Genomic DNA, 21134 nt, shown 5'->3' on the forward strand with positions numbered 1-21134 from the left:
GCAATGCCCGTTAATCTATGCCTGCATCCTGTGCCTCCTTGAGCTCTGAACTGAGGGCATAAGGGTTAGCACAGACCATCTGGATATTCAGTTCCTACTCTACCTTGAATAAAGGGAGGATCCAGGCAGAGGGGGAAAAAAGGCAGGTTGTGAATACCCTTAGGAACGACATCTTGAAGAACTCCAGTTACTGTAAGGTAAGTAACTGTACTTTCTTCTTTGAGTGCCAGTTCCTATGGGTATTCACTGTCAGTGACTCACAAGCAGTACTCACTGATAAGGAAGGGGATGCAAGGACCCATGCTGAACCACAGATTGAAGCACTGTGGTGCCAAAGTATGCATCAAGTAAAGAAGCCCGGTTCAAGGCATAGTGTCTGGTAAAGGTGTGCAATGAGCTCCATGTTGCCACTACAGATTTCCTCTAGAGGCACACTTTGGTGACAAAATACTGAGACAGTGTGTGCTCTAGTAGAGTGGGTCCTTAAACGCTGAGGAGAAGAGTCTTCCATCTGTTCATAAGTTGGATACAAGATCCATTTCAAAAGTATTTGAGATTAAATTGCTTCCTTTTCATCTGCTCAGTGAATGAGATGAACGATCTCAGGGATTTTCTGAAGGGCTTAGTCCTGTACAGGTAGAAAGTCGGAGTTCCATGAATGACCAGGGAATGTAGCTTCCTGTCCGCTCTGGAAACGTGAGGTTCCTGATAGAACACTAGCACATGAACAGTCTGATTCAGGTGGAATTCAGAGGGAACCTTTGTGATGAACTTGGGAAATAACTTTAGGGTCACTTTGTCCTTATGAGATATGCCGTAAGAGCTGCAAATTCCCCTACTCTCCAAGTGGAAATTACTGCTTTAAGGAAGGCCATCATGGTTAGATGGAGAAGTGAGCAGGAAGCCAAGGGCTCAAGTGGCAAATTCATAAGTGCTGCCAACACCAGGTTGAAATCCTAACTAGGAGTTGGTGCTGACACAGGAGGGAAGGTTCTGAATAAAGCCTTTCAGAAATCTCATGATTATAGGGTATCAAGAAGCTATCAATAGACTGTATGAAGCCAAGCTTAGAGGCAACTATGGTGGAGCCTTGAGAAGGGTTCTACCTATGTGCAGGCAGCCATGAGGCCTAGAAGAACTAGGCAGGAACAGGTTGTCCTCTGGGCTTATTTGGAGTCAGACAATTACGTTCCTTAACACAAGGAACCTATCTTGAGGTAAACTGGCTTTGGCAGTTGTCCACTCCAGCTTCGCTCCACCAAATTCTATAACCTGTGTTGGGATTAAAGTGGACTTTTCTAAGTTTACTCAAAGTCCTAAGGATTGTAGGACTCTTAGGAGGGAGTGTGCCAGTGACTGGACTTCCTGGGATGAATGACCCGTAAGCAGCCAGTTGTTGAGGTAAGGTAACATCAAGGCTGCCCTGATGACGACAGTGCGCCGCTACCATGGCAAGCGCCTTCATGAACACTCCTGGGACCACTGAGTAAGCCGAAAAGAAGGACTCTGTATTGGTAATGTTCTAGGCTCACTGTAAAGCACAGAAATGTCCTGTGGGCTAGGTGGATGTCTATACGAAAAGAGGTATCCTTCAAACTGAAAGCTGCAAACCAGTCATCTTCATTGAGGAAGGGGATTATAGAGACCAGAGTTGTCATCCGGAATCTCGAATAATGTACGAAGATATTCAATTCTCTGAGATCTAAAATGGGCATCCATCTGCCCTGTTGTTGGGAAATGAGAAAATATCTCAAATAGAAACCCTTCCCCTAGGACTCTATGGCTCCTAGTCAAAGAAGGAAGCCCAATTCCTGTTTGAGAAAACTCTCATGAGAGGGGATCCCTGAAGAGGGATTGGAAAGGGGGACTGGAAGAAGGGATTGACAGGAGCTCCTTTTTACCATAGTAAAGGGGTGGAAGAAAGCAAAGTAATAAAAACATACAGTAAAATAACAGTGTAATGGGGAAATGTTTGTGTGAGAAAATAAACAGCCAAAGCTGTTTGCCATGCACAATGTATTTGCAAAGCTCTATCTTCTACCTTCTTTCATCAACTCATTTTGATCTGTTGGAAACATAGGAGCTTCAGTTAGGATGCCGTGGGCTCATGGGACAGCACTGGAGGTGGGTCCCTCTCACCATCATTCTTTCTCTCTTCCCCCCAGCCAAGCATGCTAGGAAGTACTAAGTTAAGAAAAGACCAGGCATACAAAACACTATAATTTTGCAATATTCCTCGATCCTTAATTGAAGGTGTCCGATTCCACAGACTCACTTGGCACTCAGAAGAATCCCTTTCTCGTTGCAGTGGGAATCAGTCCTGTTTAGAACTTTCAGTCACAGGCCCCCTGGCTCTAACTGGCTCAATTTCAAAGTCAATTTTCACAATATCTTCCAGCAATAATTATGTTACTTCAGAATTCAAAAGAATTTAACTGCTGCAGAAATTGTCGACATATTGGGCCCTATTTATAGCTCATCCCCCGTACAGCTTTTTTAGTTTTAACTATATTTATACATTGGTATAAGAAAGACGAGAATCAGGCAAATTTCTTTTCAACCAACAGAAGAGCTTAGTTTGGCGGCAGTTTCTGCAGCCAATTTACTGAATGGAGCCTACATGCGTACTGGAAAATAAAGAATTAAGTTGGCTTGATTTTACGGGATTAGCACTTGAAGGCTACATCTTCAAAAATCTGCAGGCATGTGCATATATTTTTTTGTGATTTTCTTGTATGTCTTCAATAATTTCCACTGGATTTTATTTTATGCACTTCTTGTACGTTTTATTATCAAACACTATAACCATGGAATAGGTTCTCCAGAGTCCAGTGCATATTAATGTGCATTTTTGCATTCACTCAAATCTATTGCATAATAATTCTATATAGTTACCTGCAAAGAATATTAGCACACATTTTTGCTGAGTATTGCCAGATTTTATATATAAATTAGTTACATGGCTATCACTAGCATAAATATTTGTGGTTTAAGAACATCCACAGTTATACTAGATAGGATTTTTTAAAATTTTGTTTCAAGACATAAGCCAAAACACTGACTGCGGTTAGGAAGAAACTACTCTGATGATCAGGTTATTCCAAAACTGTCCACTATGGGGATTTCTGCACCTTCCTCTGAAGCATTTCATACTGTCCACCGTCTCAAGATGAATAATGGAGAATAATGGCACACTGGTCTGATGCATTACATCACTGCCTTATAAAGTGAGTAAAACAAAAATGTCAATCCGGTAATTTGAAAAGAGATTAAAAAAACATCCTAAGGTCATCCAGCCTCTCTCGCACACCTTGGGAACACTGAATTCTGCATTGCAAGCTAAACATAGATACTTTATAAAAAGTACATCTCCTTAGTGGGGACTCATCTAATACCTTTCATTAGGAAGTTGATCAGGAATAAGTAAGAAGCAGCACAATTTATCAATAATTAATCCTCTCTAATATCAGGGCTAAAGTTGTTGTCAAAACAGTCCAAAGCAATGCTTTGCAGAGTCACTGCTAGGAACCTACTTACATTATTTTCTTCTAAGCTATTGTCAAGTCAATAATAAAGAATGACTAAAACTTGTTTATAATTAGGTTACTTTTCAGCAAAACAGCTGCTTCCAGCTGGATGATTTTCAATGCAGATCTCAGTCCAGCTCTCATATTTTCTATAAACATCACTAGAAACTTAAAATTTTACTCTTTCAGAGAATTTCCTGTTCTAGAAAGCGAACTACATTGGACAGCATTAAAGTCCTTTCTTCCCCTGCAAGCCGGTTTGATTTTTCAGACTCTGGGCCTCTATTTTGTTAATTATATATTGCAAAAAGAAAAGTATCGTCATGCTGAGCTATCCTGAGGAAAATGAGAGTAGCTTTCTTTTAATTATTTGTGTTAATGGTTATCACAACAATAGTAAGGAAATATTTTCTACGGGCTGAATGTACAGTTAAATTAACACATACCAGCCATTGCTGAGGTATCTCTGGTAGAGGCATCTGAGGTGGGGCAGGCAAACTAGGCAAACTATTGGAAACTTCTTGTTTCTGTACATGTTCTTTTATTTCAAAACCTGCAGGAAAAAAATGCATGACACATAAGACAGTAAACCAAAGTATTAAGATGGGACACTGCTCCACTATATCTATTTACTTATTCACACAATCTCTTAGTTCTCCATTTCAAAGAACTTCTGAAACATTTTTATCTGAACATTTGTTTTTAGCATCCAAAAATCTACCAACACAGAACAGAGGTTGTATTCATCCATCTTCATAAATGGCAGAGGGTAGAGACCAACACAAGCTCCCAGAATGTGGATGTGTAGGACACAAATTTCCCTCTTGGCCTCATTCCCGTTCCCCGGATCATAATTGATTTCCAAAACCACAGCGATGAATGTCTTAGTGACTTAAAACACAACTTAATAGGATCGATGCTATAATTTAAGCTTCTAATAAAACAAAACAAACTCATGCTCACCCACCTAACTGTATATGAGAAAGCCAATCCAGTCTGTTGAATACCAGATACAGAAAACTATTCAGGAAATAGTTCTAGATTAGTGGGAAAAAAATCAGAATTTAAGGGAGCTAAATCAGTGATTCTCAACCGGGGTACATCAACTCGTGTAGACATTTGCCTAGTTTTACAACATGCTACATAAAAAGCACTAACGAAGTCAAGAGAAACTAAAATTTCATACGACTTGTTTACACTGCTCTATATACTACACACTGAAGCGTAACTACAATATTTATATTCTAATCAATTTATTTTATAATCATATGGTAAAAATGAGAAAGTAAGCAATTTTTCAGTAATAGTGTGCCGTGACACTTTTGTATTTTTATGTCTGATTTTGTAAGCAAGTAGCTTTTAAGGGCAGTGAAACTTGGGGGTATTCCAGACAAATCAGACTCCTGAAAGGGGTACAGAAGTCTGGAAAGGTTGAGAGCCACTGATCTAAATAGCCAGAGTTTGAACAATTCACTAGACACCTAATAACTGCTGTTTACAAGAGGAAGATATAGAAACTGGGGATGTGCCAGTGGAGTAGAGGTTTCCCTCAGCCATCATTTACTAGACTAGAAAGTGTCAACAAAAACTATTTGAACAGAGTTACACAAAAGTTCTGTCCTCTAAATATTTTCTTTTTTTGCATAACTCTCAATTCTTATTATGAGGAACAATGGTTTCCAAAAGGTCTAACAACAACAGGGTTTCATTAGTGCAACTGCCTCTGGAAAAAACACAGAAGAGAACTTGGAAGTGAAAGGGAGGTTAAGTGTAAAAGCTGTGTCTTGAGGCTCCTACCAGTCACTCCTGCCTGACAGTCATCAAGGAAGAACAACAACTCAGTAAAATACATTTGAATCCCAGTCACACTCTTTTCATAGGAATGTAGTATAGTTTATCCAAAAAATCAGCTTGGGAGACTAGGTGTCAAGGTTCCTTCCCCACTCTGAACTCTAGGGTACAGATGAGGGGACTTGCATGAAAAACCCCCTATGCTTATTTTTACCAGCTTAGGTTAAAACTTCCCCAAGGTACAGATTATTTTACCTTTTGTCCCTGGACCTTATTGCTGCCACCACCAAGCATCTTACAAATATATAACAGGGAAAGAGCCCGCTTGGAAACGTCTTTCCCCCCAAAATCCTCCCAAACCCGACACTCCCTTTCCTGGGGAAGGCTTGATAAAAATCCGCACCAATTTGCACATGTGAACACAGACCCAAACCCTTGGATCTTAAGAACAATGAAAAAGCAATCAGGTTCTTAAAAGAAGAATTTTAATTGAAGAAAAAGTAAAAGAATCACCTCTGTAAAATCAGGATACCTTACAGGGTAATCGGATTTAAAACAGAGAGAATCCCTCTAGGCAAAACCTTAAGTTACAAAAAGACACAAAAACAGGAATATACATTCCATTCAGCACAACTTATTTTATCAGCCATTTAAACAAAACAGAATCTAACGCATATCTAACTAGATTGCTTATTAGCCCTTAACAGGAGTTCTAACCTGCATTCCTGCTCTGGTCCGGGCAAAAACAACACACAGACAGAGAGAACCCTTTGTTTCCACCCCCCTCCAGCTTTGAAAGTATCTTGTCTCCTCATTGGTCATTTTGGTAAGGTGCCAGCGAGGTTATCTTTAGCTTCTTAACTCTTTACAGGTGAAAGGGTTTTTTCCTCTGGCCAGGAGGGATTTAAAAGTGGTTAGCCTTCCCTTTATATTTATGACACTAGGGTTCATTTCTTCAACATTCTGGCAGAAATTCAATCAATGGAGGTGCATCCTGCTTACCCCAGGGCTAAATTTAGCTCTTTAGTGTTTTGTTTAGCTTTTACATACATATTTGAACATCTTTGTCTGAAGCCACACAACTCCCAAAAGTGCAAACAATAATTAAATGCTTCTTGTCATAACACTGTAGTCCCAACAGGTGTGAAGTAATAGATGGAAAAAACAATGCTGATAAAACAGACTATGACTAGAGGTCAGAGATAATTCCTTCTTCCTAAAAATCAAGTTTAGAGATATTTGTTGAAAAACTTTCAAAAAATTTTTAAAAGGTCAACTTTCAGTTGTGCCTCTTCATGTAGGACAAATCCATCTTTAGAATTTTACCCATTTGCGTATTATTTCTTTGCTTTCTTTTGCGGTATTTGATTGATAACTTGAAAGTTAAATAGGGAATTTCTTTCTGGGACAAAAAATCAAAATTAATCCTGCTGAATAAATAATTTTTTTCTCACATTTTTATTAATTTGTTTGCTAACAGACAAAGCTGTGTGTGTTAAATAAGGACGTGCCCCAGTAACCCATCTTGTATTTCCGTATGCAGTGAAGTCAGAATGATGATCAGCCATTTCTATGGAAACAGGCTATGCTGTCAATCACACTATTGTAAATTCATTCCAGGCTCCAGCAACTGAATAAACTTGATTTTTGGAGGACGAAGCCCTGGTTTTTCCACAAAACAAGATGAAGCAAAATGGGCTTGACCGAGATTTAGTTTAGAGTTTTAGTTTGTTCAAACGTGAAACTCGAAAGGGAATTTCAGGAAGCAGGAGGAAGATACATATAAATGAAGGCCAAAAGATTATATCTGCATGTAACCCTATGACACGTATGGTTAGACCAGTGATATTCAGACCTCAGTGGTTCAGGAGCCAAATCAGTGATCAACATTACCCAAAAGAGCCACAATAGTGTGAATTCATTGATTCATTTACTATTTATAATATATATATTATTCTCACTGCAAAATGACTCAGCAAGTATTATTATTTCATCAACTACAATTGGTTAATAACAGAGTAAAAGCATCCTGTTTGGTTAATAAACTTAGATTGGTTAATAATTAAATTGCACAGTATTTTAATATCATGTGCTGCGAAGAGCCACAGGAGACACATTAAAGAGCCACTTGCAGCTTGGGAGCCTCAGTCTGAGTATCACTGCATTAGACTAACTCATACTCGTTAAATGCAGTGATTAATTTGTAATGAAAGAGGTCCTGGGGCTCAGGCAATTAGGTCCTGGGGCTCAAGCAATTTTTTTTTTTTTTTTTCTTTCGTAATTGACACAGTAAGCACAAAGGTCCCGGAACTATAAACTGCCAAGCCTAGAGGTGCCGGGGCTCAGCTCTGGCAAGCCCTGGCACAAATTAAGCACTGGTTAAATGTAGTCTTCATGTCACACCACTGAAGTCAATGTTCAATGGCGGTACAATGCACATGCTCATGAAAGATTTATAAAAGATTCCCTTAACAAATAACTTAAACCATAACTATCTTGTACCTGAAGTGTTTCAATGAAATCCTACTAACCCCCCTGCCAAATGACACTTTCTTTACAATGTTTGACAGCTTTAAAAACCTGAAACATTAAAAAATTCTGGAAATGAACAGTTAAAGGATGCAGACAATTCCCACTTACACATAATCCTCGATTACCATTCCCGCAATCCTTAATTTTGCTCACTGTTTTCTTCAATGATGGGAATATGCTGTTGGGTATATACAATTGCATAGCTGTGTAGTGAAGACTTTGAAAACAGTATAGTCCCAGGGCACTCTATACCACAGTTCCATAAATTCTCTCATAGTGTTGTGTGGACGGAGTAAAAGGATATTTTAAATGACCAGAAATAATATGATTGTTCAGTTTGGTTATATGGTATTGTATGTTTATGTATTCTTTTATTGTATGCAACATAAAGAAAGATCAAAACTGTGCAAGGAGATGGGAGTACTTAATGTTATATCATATAACAGACATAAAAAGAAACTTGCTTTACTTTATAAAGGCACTCAATATTCAACAAAGCTTAGTTTAGTCTTTTTCACAAATTACTAATATTTAATATAATAATTATAAATTCTAGATAACAAACTTTTCCTCATATTCATCTGACCTTCATTATAAACCTGAATGCCAAATACTAATAATATTTTCAACTACAGATTGATTCACTTGAATTTATTGTGTGTGCGTGAGAGAGTTAGTTAGTTAGTTAGCTAGTTAGTTAGTTCATATAAGCACTCTTTGGTGATGATCCAGGGTACTGTTCTCAGTCAGTTAAGGTAAGTTAGGACTTCACTTTATCATATCTATCACATGCCGCCCTGTTGGGTATAAAGCTTTTTGCCCACGATTGAACACCGCAACCATAGACAATGTTCTGTACCTTTAAATCATAGCCAGAAAATTGGTTTTATGGAGTGAATCAATCTATAATAAAGATTGATTCACTGGTTCAATTACCAGTGTGGAATGTATGGAATGGTGGGTCTATGCTCAAAATCTTTGATTGTAATGGCACTTTGAAAAACAACATAGAGGTAACTGTGACAACCACACTTTGTATTCAGATGTTTTCTTGCCACTGTTATCCTAACAGGAATTTTAAGATCTCAAGATCTAGTGTATGCGCTTGGTAGTGTTTTGCAGTGAACAAGTTTGTACAGTAGAGATAGGAGATTAACTGGGTAAGGCCATATCATCTTAAAGTTTCTTCAAGCAGATCTTCCAATTTTGTAGTTTCTCCTACAGTTACAGCATCTAGACATTTTTAACTTGTAAAGTACATATAGGAATCTGGAAAATAGTAGGTAAATTTTATTCAGAAGCGTTCAACATTTAGTAGCATGGAAAAATCCACTAACGGTCTATAGTCTTTGATCTTCCTTCTTTTAAAAATATTGTGTCTTTGTGTCGTGGAGGAAAACCTGATAACCCATATATCTAGCAAATCAGTGAGAAAGGTACCTGATGCCTTTTTTCTATATTTGTAGAGTGGTTCCTATGACAAGATGTTGTCCAATTTCCTGTTTGAAGAGGACTACGGTTACGTGAACTAGGATGCTTTCAGACTGCATCCACAACATCCACATGGAGGAGTTACAGAGCAGCACTTTGTTGTGCACTGCTATTCACATCCCCATAGTCTGAACTTCGGGCAGTGTAGACAAGCCCAAAGTCTTCTTTGAGGCACTGAATGAAGATTTGTATTTCACAGAGACAAAGCAAAGTGTCACCCATGAAGAGAGCAAATTTAAGCTCATTATCAGAATTCCCTAAATCTCTGGGGAACCTGTCAGCTCTTGCAAGTAGTTCAAGAATGAGAGAAAACAAGAGGAGGTGACAAAGAACACTCTTGACTTGTGCCTCTCTTTAAAGAGAGAGTCCTTCGGAAGCCATTCAAATAAAGGAAGATATATGGAGAACCACAGATAGGTTTGAGATGGAGGTTATAAATTCATTTTTTAAACTGTAGTTCTCCAGTACTACAAAAAGATAGTCCCAAAGAACCTTAACCAACATCTTTTCTGCATCTAATGCTAGAAAGCCGTTTTTATTCATTTCTTTAATATGATGAATAAATATTATTAAATATTATAAATTGTGGCTTTCCCTGGAATGAAGCCAGGTAGTTGGTTTCCTAAGCATTTTGCTAATACTTTATTTTCCAGACTGGTTAGTTATACTGGCCAGTATGATCTACAGTCTTCTGGATTTTTATCTTTTTTCAGGGGTATGGTTATACTGGCTTCCAGACAAGAATTAGGCTATTTTCTTTGTTCAAGGGAGTCACTGAACATTTGAAGTATTCAAGGCACCAGAAGCTTCTGTAAAGCTTTATACACCTCATGCTAACTGTGTCCAGCCCAGGACATCCGCCATTTGGAAAGTCCTTTGTAGCATTCCTAATTTCAACTGCTGGTATCTCACGTCAAATTTGACTTTTTTATTTTAGCAATCTGCAGGATATTTTTTGGTTTTCCAAAATTGTATATTGTAAAAGAGATCCTGAAGATGGCAAAAGAAAAATTTTTTGGTAGCACTTAAAATGTGTCTGTTATCTCTTTTTGATCAGCTGCTTTATTTTTCTTCTATTCCATTTGCAAGTATAACAACTGGGACTATAGTTGAATGATATATTTTGAAAGCTTACACATGTGATTAAAGAGTGCATTTTTACCTATATTGTACAACAACTGACATACGTAGATTCCTTTACAGTGGGGAATGAAATGTATGTCACACTTTTACTATATTCAACAATTTTGAAAAGCTCCTCATCAACTTACTACTTTGATTCATGAATATAAGTTTTTACAAATATCAAAGGGCAAAGTTTAGGTCATGGGGTATTTTAAATAGAATAGGGTGACACGAAAGTGAGGAAATTATTGGAGAACGCTAATTCTAAAAATTCTTCTCTCCTCTTCCTCTCCCCCACAAAAAAACTTCCCAGAGAACAAAATTTCCCTGGGGAGAGAGTGGCATGAGAGGGTACATGGGGCAGCAGGCATTCAGGCCCGGATGTTGAAACCTGGTGAATGGGGAGGGTCTCAGAGCCCAGGCTCCAGCCTGAGCATTTACACTGCTATTTTTAGCCCCACAAGGCCAAGTCAGTTGACGCAGGCTCTGAGACTTGCTGCTGCAGATCTTTTCTTGCTGTGCAGACATACCCTGAAGTCTCAGAGACTGGCTTCTTTTTGTGAAAGTTAGGGAGGAAGGGGTTTGGAGAGAAAACAAAATTAGCATATAGAGCAACTGCCAATGCTCCATAATATAACGCTATTTTTCAGTCAATACCACCAATTGCAAATGCATTCACAATCTAAATAAAGTAACTGCTTAATTCACAGATCAGAAAAACACTGTGGTTGGCAGATTATCTGCAGTACGATAAATTACTTTGCGGCTAGATTGTGTTAACATTAATGTAGTGGAAGACACATGTAATAGCTTAGTTCCAAGCCCTTTGTTAAAATTAACAATAAAAGGTAACAAAGGAAAGCACTCAGCAAGCTTATATTTATTTTTTGCCTGGTTGTATGTCTTTTTGCTTTGTTTCAATTTGGCTTTCAGGGGAAAAGAGAAAAACTTTGAGCATAAACTAATTCTTCCCATTCTGCAAGGAACAAAATAAGTCTCTGACACTGACCTTTTGATGACTGTATCCTCAGGAGAATGTTAGTTATTACTGCTTTTTTCTCCCTGACAGTGGATGTTAGATATTCATGGTCCAAAAGTTCAAGAAACAGACGCAATTCAACTATTAATTCTTCCATGGCTGAAAAAAAAACAACAAGAATTAACTTTTCTAAACATGTAAACTTGATTTAAACAGGCCAGTGAATTCTCTTATTTAAAAACAAGCTATTCTTGTCAATTTGGCTATTTCTTCTCAATTTTATTTTAACCTGTACTCTCCCCCTCCCCCAAAACCCACATATACACCAAAGATATGTCTACACTACACAGACTATACAAGCACAACTGTGTCATCATAGCTATGCCAGCATAACTATATAGTCTACATGTGGTCCTCCACACTGATGGAAGGGGATTTTCCATCAGTGCAGGAGCACCACCTTCACGAGTGACAGTAGCTACACTGACAGAAACATTCTTCCTTTGACATAGCTGCGTCTACACTGTCGACCGATCTGCCTGTCAACCTAACTTTCAATGTAGACCAGGCCTAAATCTAGCTGGAAACATATTGCTATGAATTAGCCACAGTGTCACCCATCCCTCCATTAGTCTCTAGTGAACCACCCTGCTCACCCTTCCTCATAAATGTCAGAACGGAACCTGGCTGGATTTTTTTTAAAAAACACTTTTTTTTTTCTTTTTAGTGTCATTTAAAATGGAAAAGGTTTTGACAAATATTTCTAAATGCATTGACATTTGCAACATTTTTCATTTTGGAATTTTGGGGAAAATCTCCTCCCGACCCCCATACACCCTTAAACATTCCATCCATTGTTTCTGGTGGGGGGGAAAAAAAGGACGGGATTAAAAACAAACAGGAATGTGATTTTTTTCCCCCTAAAAAAATTTAAAAGAATTTTGCAAATATGAAAAATTTTATTAAAAAAGAATGACAAAGTCTCAGCCCCTACATTTTTCATGAAATATTCCTTCCTCCTTTATTTTTTTTATCAGCTCTACTTAGAACATGTAAAAACAAAGTGGATCCAGATACTCAGCCCCCAAACTAAGCAGCTCCGCACTCAGAGATGAGGAGGCTCACAGGTCCAAAGGTTCAGTGGGAGGTAGTTTTTGCACATAGGCCCTATGTAGGTGTCTGCACAGATAGCAAGGCCAGTCCTAGGACCACATCATTTGTCCCTGCTGTCTACGCCCAGTGCTAGCCTGGAGTGTTGACTATTACATAGTAGGCTAATTCTCCAGGCATCATCATCTTGGCAAAGAACTCTCCTCTGAGGGTGTCTAATAAGCTAGGGACAGGGTGATGCTACAGAGGCTTCTGGAGTTTGCAGGGATGCAGTCATACAAACGCTATGTGATAAATGAAGTAGTAACAGTAGGAAGAAGCTGGAAGGGCTGGATGTTGTGGCTGAGAAAAGTCTCTCTCTTATTATTAGCAGAACCCCAATGTGCTAGGTTTGTATAGGACAGGTAGGAAACTTTAGTCCACATACCAAAGAACTGTAGATTACTCAAAAATGAGCAAAGACAAATACACATGTTTTTAAGGACTATTTGTTTGGCTATCAGATACACAATGGTATAAGACTTCTGAGAAAAGCATTATTAATGTGCGGCACTCTGTCTGGATTTAAAACAAAATACATACACAAAAAAATTATTCTTTATTTTGCCCCTGGAAAGAATGAAGCAGAAATACATTTCCTTACCTACTTTGCTCCTTCCTTGCCTTCCCTCCCATCATATCCACACATGTTTGTTTCCCAATACAGTATTTCCATAAAACCAGTTCTTACAGTGCAGTGAAATAAGTGACTAATCTGTTCATATGACCATCAATGCGCATATCGCAGCTTGCTGAACAGTGCACATTGGTACTTCATTTGCAAATGTTTGAACACTTTGTCTTTAGAAATGGCCATCTTTTTTCAACACAGGCCTTCTCTGAGCTCATTTTTAATTCTGTCGTATTAACAGCTTTGAATTGTTTTATTCATTAAATGACATATTTCCATAGTCCATGACTAAATTATGCAATACCAATAATATAAAAACATTCTTAAGATATGACATTTAATGCAAGAGTGAAGTATTACTGTGAAACAACTGTGAGCTGGAAGAGCATACTGGCTAATAGTCTCTAACTGAGAAATGCCCAGCACCCCGCTGTATCTGGTCTCACCCGGCGCTCTCCTGTACCTATCTCCAGCACTGCTTCAGTCAGGATTTTTTTGAAACTGCAGTAATGTTCACCAAGCTCTTGTGTATAATTGTGACCATATGTTTTACAGTATGCTGTGGTCCCATTCCTGCCCCTACTGAATTCAAGTTCTACCATTGACTTTAATGCAAACAGGATCAGGAGTCTACGACATAGCTGATACACTGCAGACAGACTGAGGGAGAAAACATGTCGGTTCATTATATTGGGAGGTACCAACCCCATCTAAGCCCAGAAGCTAAAATAATAGAAAACCCATCCATAATTCTGGCTTGTGAAGCAAGTATACAAAGAAAGAGCTTTATGCGGCCACCAAGCTTTTCTGTTTATTCTCTCCCCACCACACTCAAATCAGTGCTCAGACAAATAGCACTGTTCTGAAACAGCAATGAGCTAGAGGAGCAGTCTGTATAATGACACAGAAATCAATCATGAACAAATAGTTAAGACTACATTTTTGCAAATCCCCTTCAGAAAGGCACTATTCATCTACTTAAAGACACTTATCTGCCCCATCCAAGTCTTCTATTGCCTGGCATGTTTTTCTACTTTAGCTGAGTTGTACAGCTACTTTTAAGTTAATTGTGCATTCTTTCAAGATGTATATTCCACTGTGGCTTTTAGAAAGTCTCTTTAAAAGGGTAGCAAAAAATGATAAAATATCTGCCCAAACCCCTTCAAAAATCAGAATCTAAAAGGGATGCCTTATTTGCTTCTTGGTAAACTTGATACTTGCTATTAGCTTGCTATTATTTTACATGTCTGTTTCAAGACAACTACATCATTTCCAGTTCCATGTGTATTATGTAGTCATTTGCACCTTTGAAAAGTGTGTGTAAAATGCTACCAAGTCAGAATGGTAGAAATTACATTTTTTTCCAACTTAAAATGTAAAAGTGTTCAGAGGAAATCTTTAAAACATTCTTGTAATGTTATATATTTTCTGTTTCATCTGACTTTTCAACTGTGGGCTATCCTAAACAGTGCTGCAGGAAACCACACCTGGTTTGCAAGTTTTGCAGTAACATGAAGGTGCTCCAAATGTTGGAATCAGAAATAAGAACTCAGAAGAGGGATCAATGATTGTGTGACACTTAATATTTCGGTTAACAATATGACTTTATAAAATTCTTGAGACCCTCACATGACAAATGGTACATTAAAATCCAATCCCTCAGCACCATTATAAGTACCAAGTAGTATTAGCCCCATTCTAGAGGGAGGATAACTTCATGTTGCAGGCCACTAAGGCTATCTGGGTTCTATTCATGGCTCTGCCACAGACTTCCTGTATGACACGGGGCAAGCCACTTAGTGTGTGCATGTCTCTGTTCATCTTTGTAACAGACGGGCAATGCTAAACCTATCTGAAGGGGGTATTGTGAAGATAAAATCATTAAATGTTTATGGTGCTCAGATACTAAGGTGAGGAGTGTCATAGAAAAGCTTATAAATACTTTTAAAAATGGATAAACAGAGGGGCAGAGAGGTATTCGAATGGCACTTTTGTAGCCGGCATTGCAAGGTATTTACGTGGCTGATATGCTAAATATTCAAATGTCCTTTCATGCTTCGGCCACCATTCCAGAGGAAAAGATTCCATGCTGATGACGCTGGTTAAAAAAATAATGCGCTAATTAAATTTTGACTGAACTCCTTGGGGGAGAATAGTATATGTCTCCTGCTCTGTTTTACCTGCATTCTGCCATGTATTTCATATTATAGCAATCTTGGATGATGACCTAGCTCCTAGCACAGGCTGTTCGTTTTAAGAAGACTTTCACTACAGATAGGTCCCTAATGTGCTCTTACACTTGTCATGCACAAATCCAAAATAATGACACCTCAGAAGGGTTTCCAACTCTGGGATTCAAAGTTTTTGAATTTTTCAAATGACAGCACATAAAACCTACACTCACATGCCAGAAAAGGAAGACAGCAAGGTAAAAATCATCAGGGAAAGACAATTACATAGTGCTGCAATTTTTGTTCCAAATCAAAACTAAAATCAACTGGAACTGAAACAAAATAATGATGGAGTTATCCCAGATCTACATTTATGGGCACTATTCTAGAAACATTTTTTAAAAATAATTTGAAGTTTTCATTGCAAACTGATTTTAAAATTCGTAGGAACAGTGCCATATAGTGTACATAGTCTCCCAAGTTTTCTTAAACCAGAAGCAAAAAGACAAGAATGAGCTGATTACAAGCATGTTCAGACTGTTTTTGTTCACTCAGAGTGTAGATGTCAATGGGAGCTGAGGTACAAATAAAGCTTGCCGAAAACTGGTCTGGTGGTTTTAAAAAGGTTATGGATGTTTAATAACAGATTAAATTTATATTTAGTTTCCACGCTAGAAAAGCTTTGGAACAGTAGGCTGGCTCAAAAATTTGTGTCCTTTCAAACTACTGAGCTATTTCAAAAGCTCATTATCTCAGACTCTGGATTGTCTAATTTTAAACATTTATATTTAATTTCCCAAACTGATTTTACTCAAATGTGGTTGCCTTGTACATCTGATTAAGACCAGTCTTCAGATCAAATATGAAAACTATGTATTGTAATTTAGTGTATTTACATTCATATGAAGTTCCAATTTGTGTATTATCTAATTAAGGTCATACAGAGAGGCCATATTTTAAGACACAACAAGGAATAAGAGTTGATGTTGAGTTTTCAACCTTACTGCTGCGTTTACTGACTTTTCAGACCTTGGACTTCAAGGCCATAACCTTGTCTTAATACTAGTTTTTGCATGAAATACATTAAATTAAAATAAAATATATACAACTCCCATAATGGTTAAAATATTTTACACACAGAAAGATGTTTAAGGATGTGATACAAACTACAGGATAAGTATAAACAAAAATGCTCCCCAGCCCCCACACTACTTGGAATCACTTTAAAACGTGAACATTTTCCACTCCAAAATTCAAGCCTCCATTTCCTGTGAGCAGGTACAAGACCTGGCAGACTTAGGGTTAGAGGCCCAAGACTAATGCTGTTAAAAATATACAAAAGTATGAGGAAAAATAAATCCATGTCTTTCAGATGACCACATTTTTGGTTTTAGACAGTTTTTTAGGTCTAGCACTTGCAAAAACCTGAAACACACAGAAAACAAACCATACCAATCCACCACCTAAATTTTCAAATCAGCATTTTATCCTAAAGAAAGGAGCACAGAGAAGCTGCCTGCAAGAACTAGTTTATCAGCATGACCAGGGTATGAATTAATGTCTGCTACCATGGAACTAAGCCCATTTCTACTGAAATGAGCTCATCATCGTAACCATTAAGCTGTGTCAGCTTCTAATCTATCCATGAGAGTGTTTTAAAAAAAAAAATGGGGGGGGATGGGGAATCTATGAGGAAAGCATGAGGCTGAGCCTGTGTTTTATATAATCTGTTGTACACCCATTACAACTGCCAGATGGTGGAATAAGTTCCTTTCACGGCTCCTTCCTGACCATAAGTGACAACGGCCCCCTACAGAAACACATGATTTCTGGAAGCAGGCAGTAATAGCAGATTCCACATTAGGAACAATTCTTACTTTTCCCAACACACAACTGGGAGAAATCTACAGTAACTGAAAACTGTGTCATGATCCTACTAGCAGGATGATAACCTGTTCACAATAGCTAGGCAAATGGACATTGTTTCCCTATTTGCCTCCATCTCTTCAAGAGATCTCTAGAGACCCTTTAAAATGCTCTTCTTTGATTTAGCTAGAGAGACTTCAGCACCTTTTAAATATGTCACTAATGTGATCTCTTCCTCTAAATAGTGTAAATAATGGAGGTGGAATAAATGAAAGAGGAGGCTGCTTCCTCCTGAGCATTGCCTAAAAGACTTAAGAATGTTCCTAATGGTACGTCTACACTGCAATAAAAAACCCGCAGCATGGCCACAGCTGGCTCTGGTCAGTTGATTCGGGCTTGTGAGGCTCGAGCTCTGGGGTAAAAATTGCAGTGTAGACGTTCAGGTTCAGGGTGAGTGTAGTGGATGTTGTACTTATGAAGTAAGCAGATTCTCTGGGTCCAAACCCTGAATTTTCACAGGGGCCAGAGGACAAAAGGTGGAAAAAAGGTATCAGCTCTATGGGATGGTGATGTTTATTATTATTTGTATTATGGCAGTATTAAAAGGTTCCAAGAGAGATTGTGACTCCACTTTACAAACACATAATAAGAGACAGTCCATGCCCCAAAAGCTTACAATCTAAATATACAAGACAAATACAGGGGAGGGGAAGGAAAGGAAGTATTACTGTCCCCATATTGTAGACTGGGCACAGAGGCACAAAGATTAGATGATTTGCCCAAGATTACCCAGGGGTGTATGGAGTGTACGGGAGAGGTAATACTGTTGAGTGATTTGAACTGCTGCATTCTTTGAGTGGTTCTTTTCCTCTCTGGTCCTCCCGGCACACCCAGCTCTCACTTGTGGCTCCAACTAGCTGTAAGCATCCGACAGCAGCCACATCCTGGTAAACCGCCTCGGCAGGCAGACTAAAGCAGGTGAGGGTAACCGGCAGTGTGGAAACTGACAGTGATTTAGGGATTGTCTTCCCAAGCATACGCAGACTGTTCTGGTAGCCGAGGTGGAAGAGACCATATATTGGTCCAACGGCTTGAAAATCATGGCTAACCACTGCAGCTAAAGAAGCCTTCAGTTGGAACAGCCTTTGTGCCACTGGACCAAGCTTCAGCAGCCGAGAGAATGGGATTATCCCAGGTCAACGACTCTCCCATTTTACCCAACCTCACACACACGTCACTGATGCACATCTCCACAAAAAGAGATAGCATGAAAACGTCATCGTCAAACCAACGGACTACGCCAGGACACAGGAATTCTGGACGAGCCTGGAAATTAACCCAAATCTTTTGAGTCCTGTTCCAACGCCTTAATCAAAAGACAATCCATTTCTCTAGAAGGAAGAATAATTGCAGATATACACAGTAGATCCACATCTCATGGGTATGGAATGAAGATATGGAACCAGTGTCTATGTCTGCTAGTGACCGTCACACATGTTGCAGGAGCGATCAGGAAGGAAGGTGTTTGTAGGACACAGTTTCTCCACCATCAGAAGAGAGTAGAAGGGAGCTGAATGTAATCAGGATGCTGTTAACTTTATCATGGACCCCACAAAGCCTGGTTTGACAGCAATTTGTTCCTCTGGACATTATGGGCTTCCCACACAGTTACAGCATGACAAGAAGCAGCTGCTTTCCCAACCCCTCTATCATAGCTTCCCAATTCATCGACTACTTGAACACTGGCCTTTTACAAAGCAGGAGTTGGAAGGAAGGAAACTATCACCATCCTCCATCCCACCCACCAGCTTAGGGGTATGAGGTCTGATGTGCACCCATCTATTATAGCTAATGGCAGTAGCCGAGCTACTCAAATACACAAACCTGCCGGAGTTCAGAAGTATAGAATATCAGGGTTGGAAGGGACCTCAGGAGGTCATCTAGTCCAACCCCCTGCTCAAAGCAGGACCAATCCCCAACTAAATCATCCCAGCCAGGGCTTTGTCAAGCCCGATCTTAAAAACTTCAAAGGAAGGAGATTCCTCCCGAGGTAATGCATTCCAGTGCTTCACCACCCTCCTAGTGAAAAAGTTTTTCCTAGTATCCAACCTAGATTTCCCCCACTGCAACTTGAGACCATTACTCCTCATTCTGTCATCTGCTACCACTGAGCAGAGTCTAGATCCATCCTCTTTGGAACCCCCTTTCAGGTAGTTGAAAGCAGCTATCAAATCCCCCCTCATTCTTCTCTTCTGCAGACTAAACCACCTTCCTCACAGAGGGCCCTCTAATGTCATAAGATAAAGTGAGAAAGGAAGCAAACCATAAGTAAAAGATGAAGGACTTCAGTATCAGGAAAACTGGTTGAAACTATAGTAAAGAATAGAATTATCTGACACACAGATGAACATGATATGTCGGAGAAAAGAGTCAACACAGCTTTTGTAAAGGGAAATCATGACTCAGCAAGCTATTCAAATTCTTTGAGGGGGTCAACTAGCATGTGGACAAGGGTGATCCAGTTAATATAGTGTACTTGGAATTTCAGAAAGCCTTTGACAAGGTCCTTTACCTAACCTATTAAGCAAAGTAAGCAGCCATAGGATAGGAGAGAAGGTGATCTCATGGATCAGTAACTGGTTACAAGATAGGAAACAAAGGGTAGAAATAAATGGTCAGTTTTTACAGTGGAGAGAGGTAAATAGTGGGGTTCTCCAAGGATCTGTGTTGGGACCAGTGCTGTTAACATATTCATATAGGATATAAAAAAGCAGTAAATATTGAGGTGGAAAAGTTTGCAGATCATACAAAATTATTTAAAATAGTTAAGTCCAAAGATGACTGCAAAGAGTTACAAAGGGATCTCACTAACCTGGGCAACAAAACAGCAGATGAAATTTAATGTTGTTAACTGCAAAGTAATGCACATGGGCAAACATAATCCCAACTATACATACAAAATGATGGGGTCTAAATTAGCTACTGCCACCCAAGAAAGAGACCTTGGAGTCATCTTGGATAGTTCTCTGAAAAAAAATCTGCTCAATGTGCAGCAGCAGTCAAAAAAACTAACAAACATTAGGAACCATTAGGAAAGGGATATATAATAAGGCAGAAAATATCATCATGCCACTATATGAATCCATTATACACTCACACCTGCATGCAGTTCTGGATGTCTCAACAAAGATATATTAGAATTGGAAAAAGTACAGAGAAGGGCAACAAAGATTATTAGGATTATGGAACAACTTCCACATGAAGAGAGAATAAGAAGATTGGGACTGCACATCTTACAGAAGAGACAACTAAGGGGGGCGGGAGGAAGATACCATAAACGTCTATAAAATCATGAATGGTGTGGAGGCAGTGAATAAGGAAGTGTTATTTAGTCCTTCACATATTCAAAGAACCAGGTTCACCCAATGAAATTAAAAGGCAGCAGGTTTAAAACAAACAAAAGGAAGTTCTTCACACAACACAGAATCAAATGTGAAACTTATTACCAGGCCAAAAGTATAACTGCATTAAAAAAAGAATTAGATAAGTTCAGGGAAGATCGGTCCATCAATGGCTATTAGTAGGGTTGCCAACTCTCCAGGATGGGCCTGAAGTTTCCAGGAATTAAAGATTAATCTTTAATTAAAGATGTCACGTCATGAAACTTCCAGGAATATGTCCAACCAAAATTGGCAACCCTCGCTATTAGCCAAGGTGGTCAGGGATGCAACCCCTTGCTCTGGGTGTCCCTAAACTTCTGACTGCCAGAAGCTGAGACTAGAGGACAGGGGATGGATCTCTTGATAATTGCCCTGTTTTGTGTGCACCAGCCATTGTCAGAAGACCCAATATTGGACTAGATAGACCACTGC

The 21134-nt window shown here is 38.9% G+C and overlaps 1 protein-coding gene across 4 annotated transcripts in view; it reads right to left on the minus strand.

The window, feature by feature from the left end:
• AFAP1 (actin filament associated protein 1) overlaps positions 1-21134 on the minus strand; it is a 169808-nt gene that overhangs the window by 87648 nt on the left and 61026 nt on the right. For all 4 annotated transcript variants that reach the window (XR_012639367.1, XM_074951743.1, XM_074951744.1 and 1 more), the window contains exons 3-4: positions 11476-11604; positions 3974-4080 (exon numbers count right to left, since the gene is read on the minus strand). Coding sequence is in view for 3 of the 4 variants with exons in the window: in XM_074951743.1 (XP_074807844.1) it covers positions 3974-4080; positions 11476-11604 (236 nt within the window). In the remaining variant the exon portion in view is untranslated. The remainder of the gene's footprint in view (positions 1-3973; positions 4081-11475; positions 11605-21134) is intronic.

This window comes from Natator depressus, chromosome 4 (genome assembly GCF_965152275.1).
Source record: "Natator depressus isolate rNatDep1 chromosome 4, rNatDep2.hap1, whole genome shotgun sequence".
Classification (NCBI taxonomy): Eukaryota; Metazoa; Chordata; order Testudines; family Cheloniidae; genus Natator; species Natator depressus.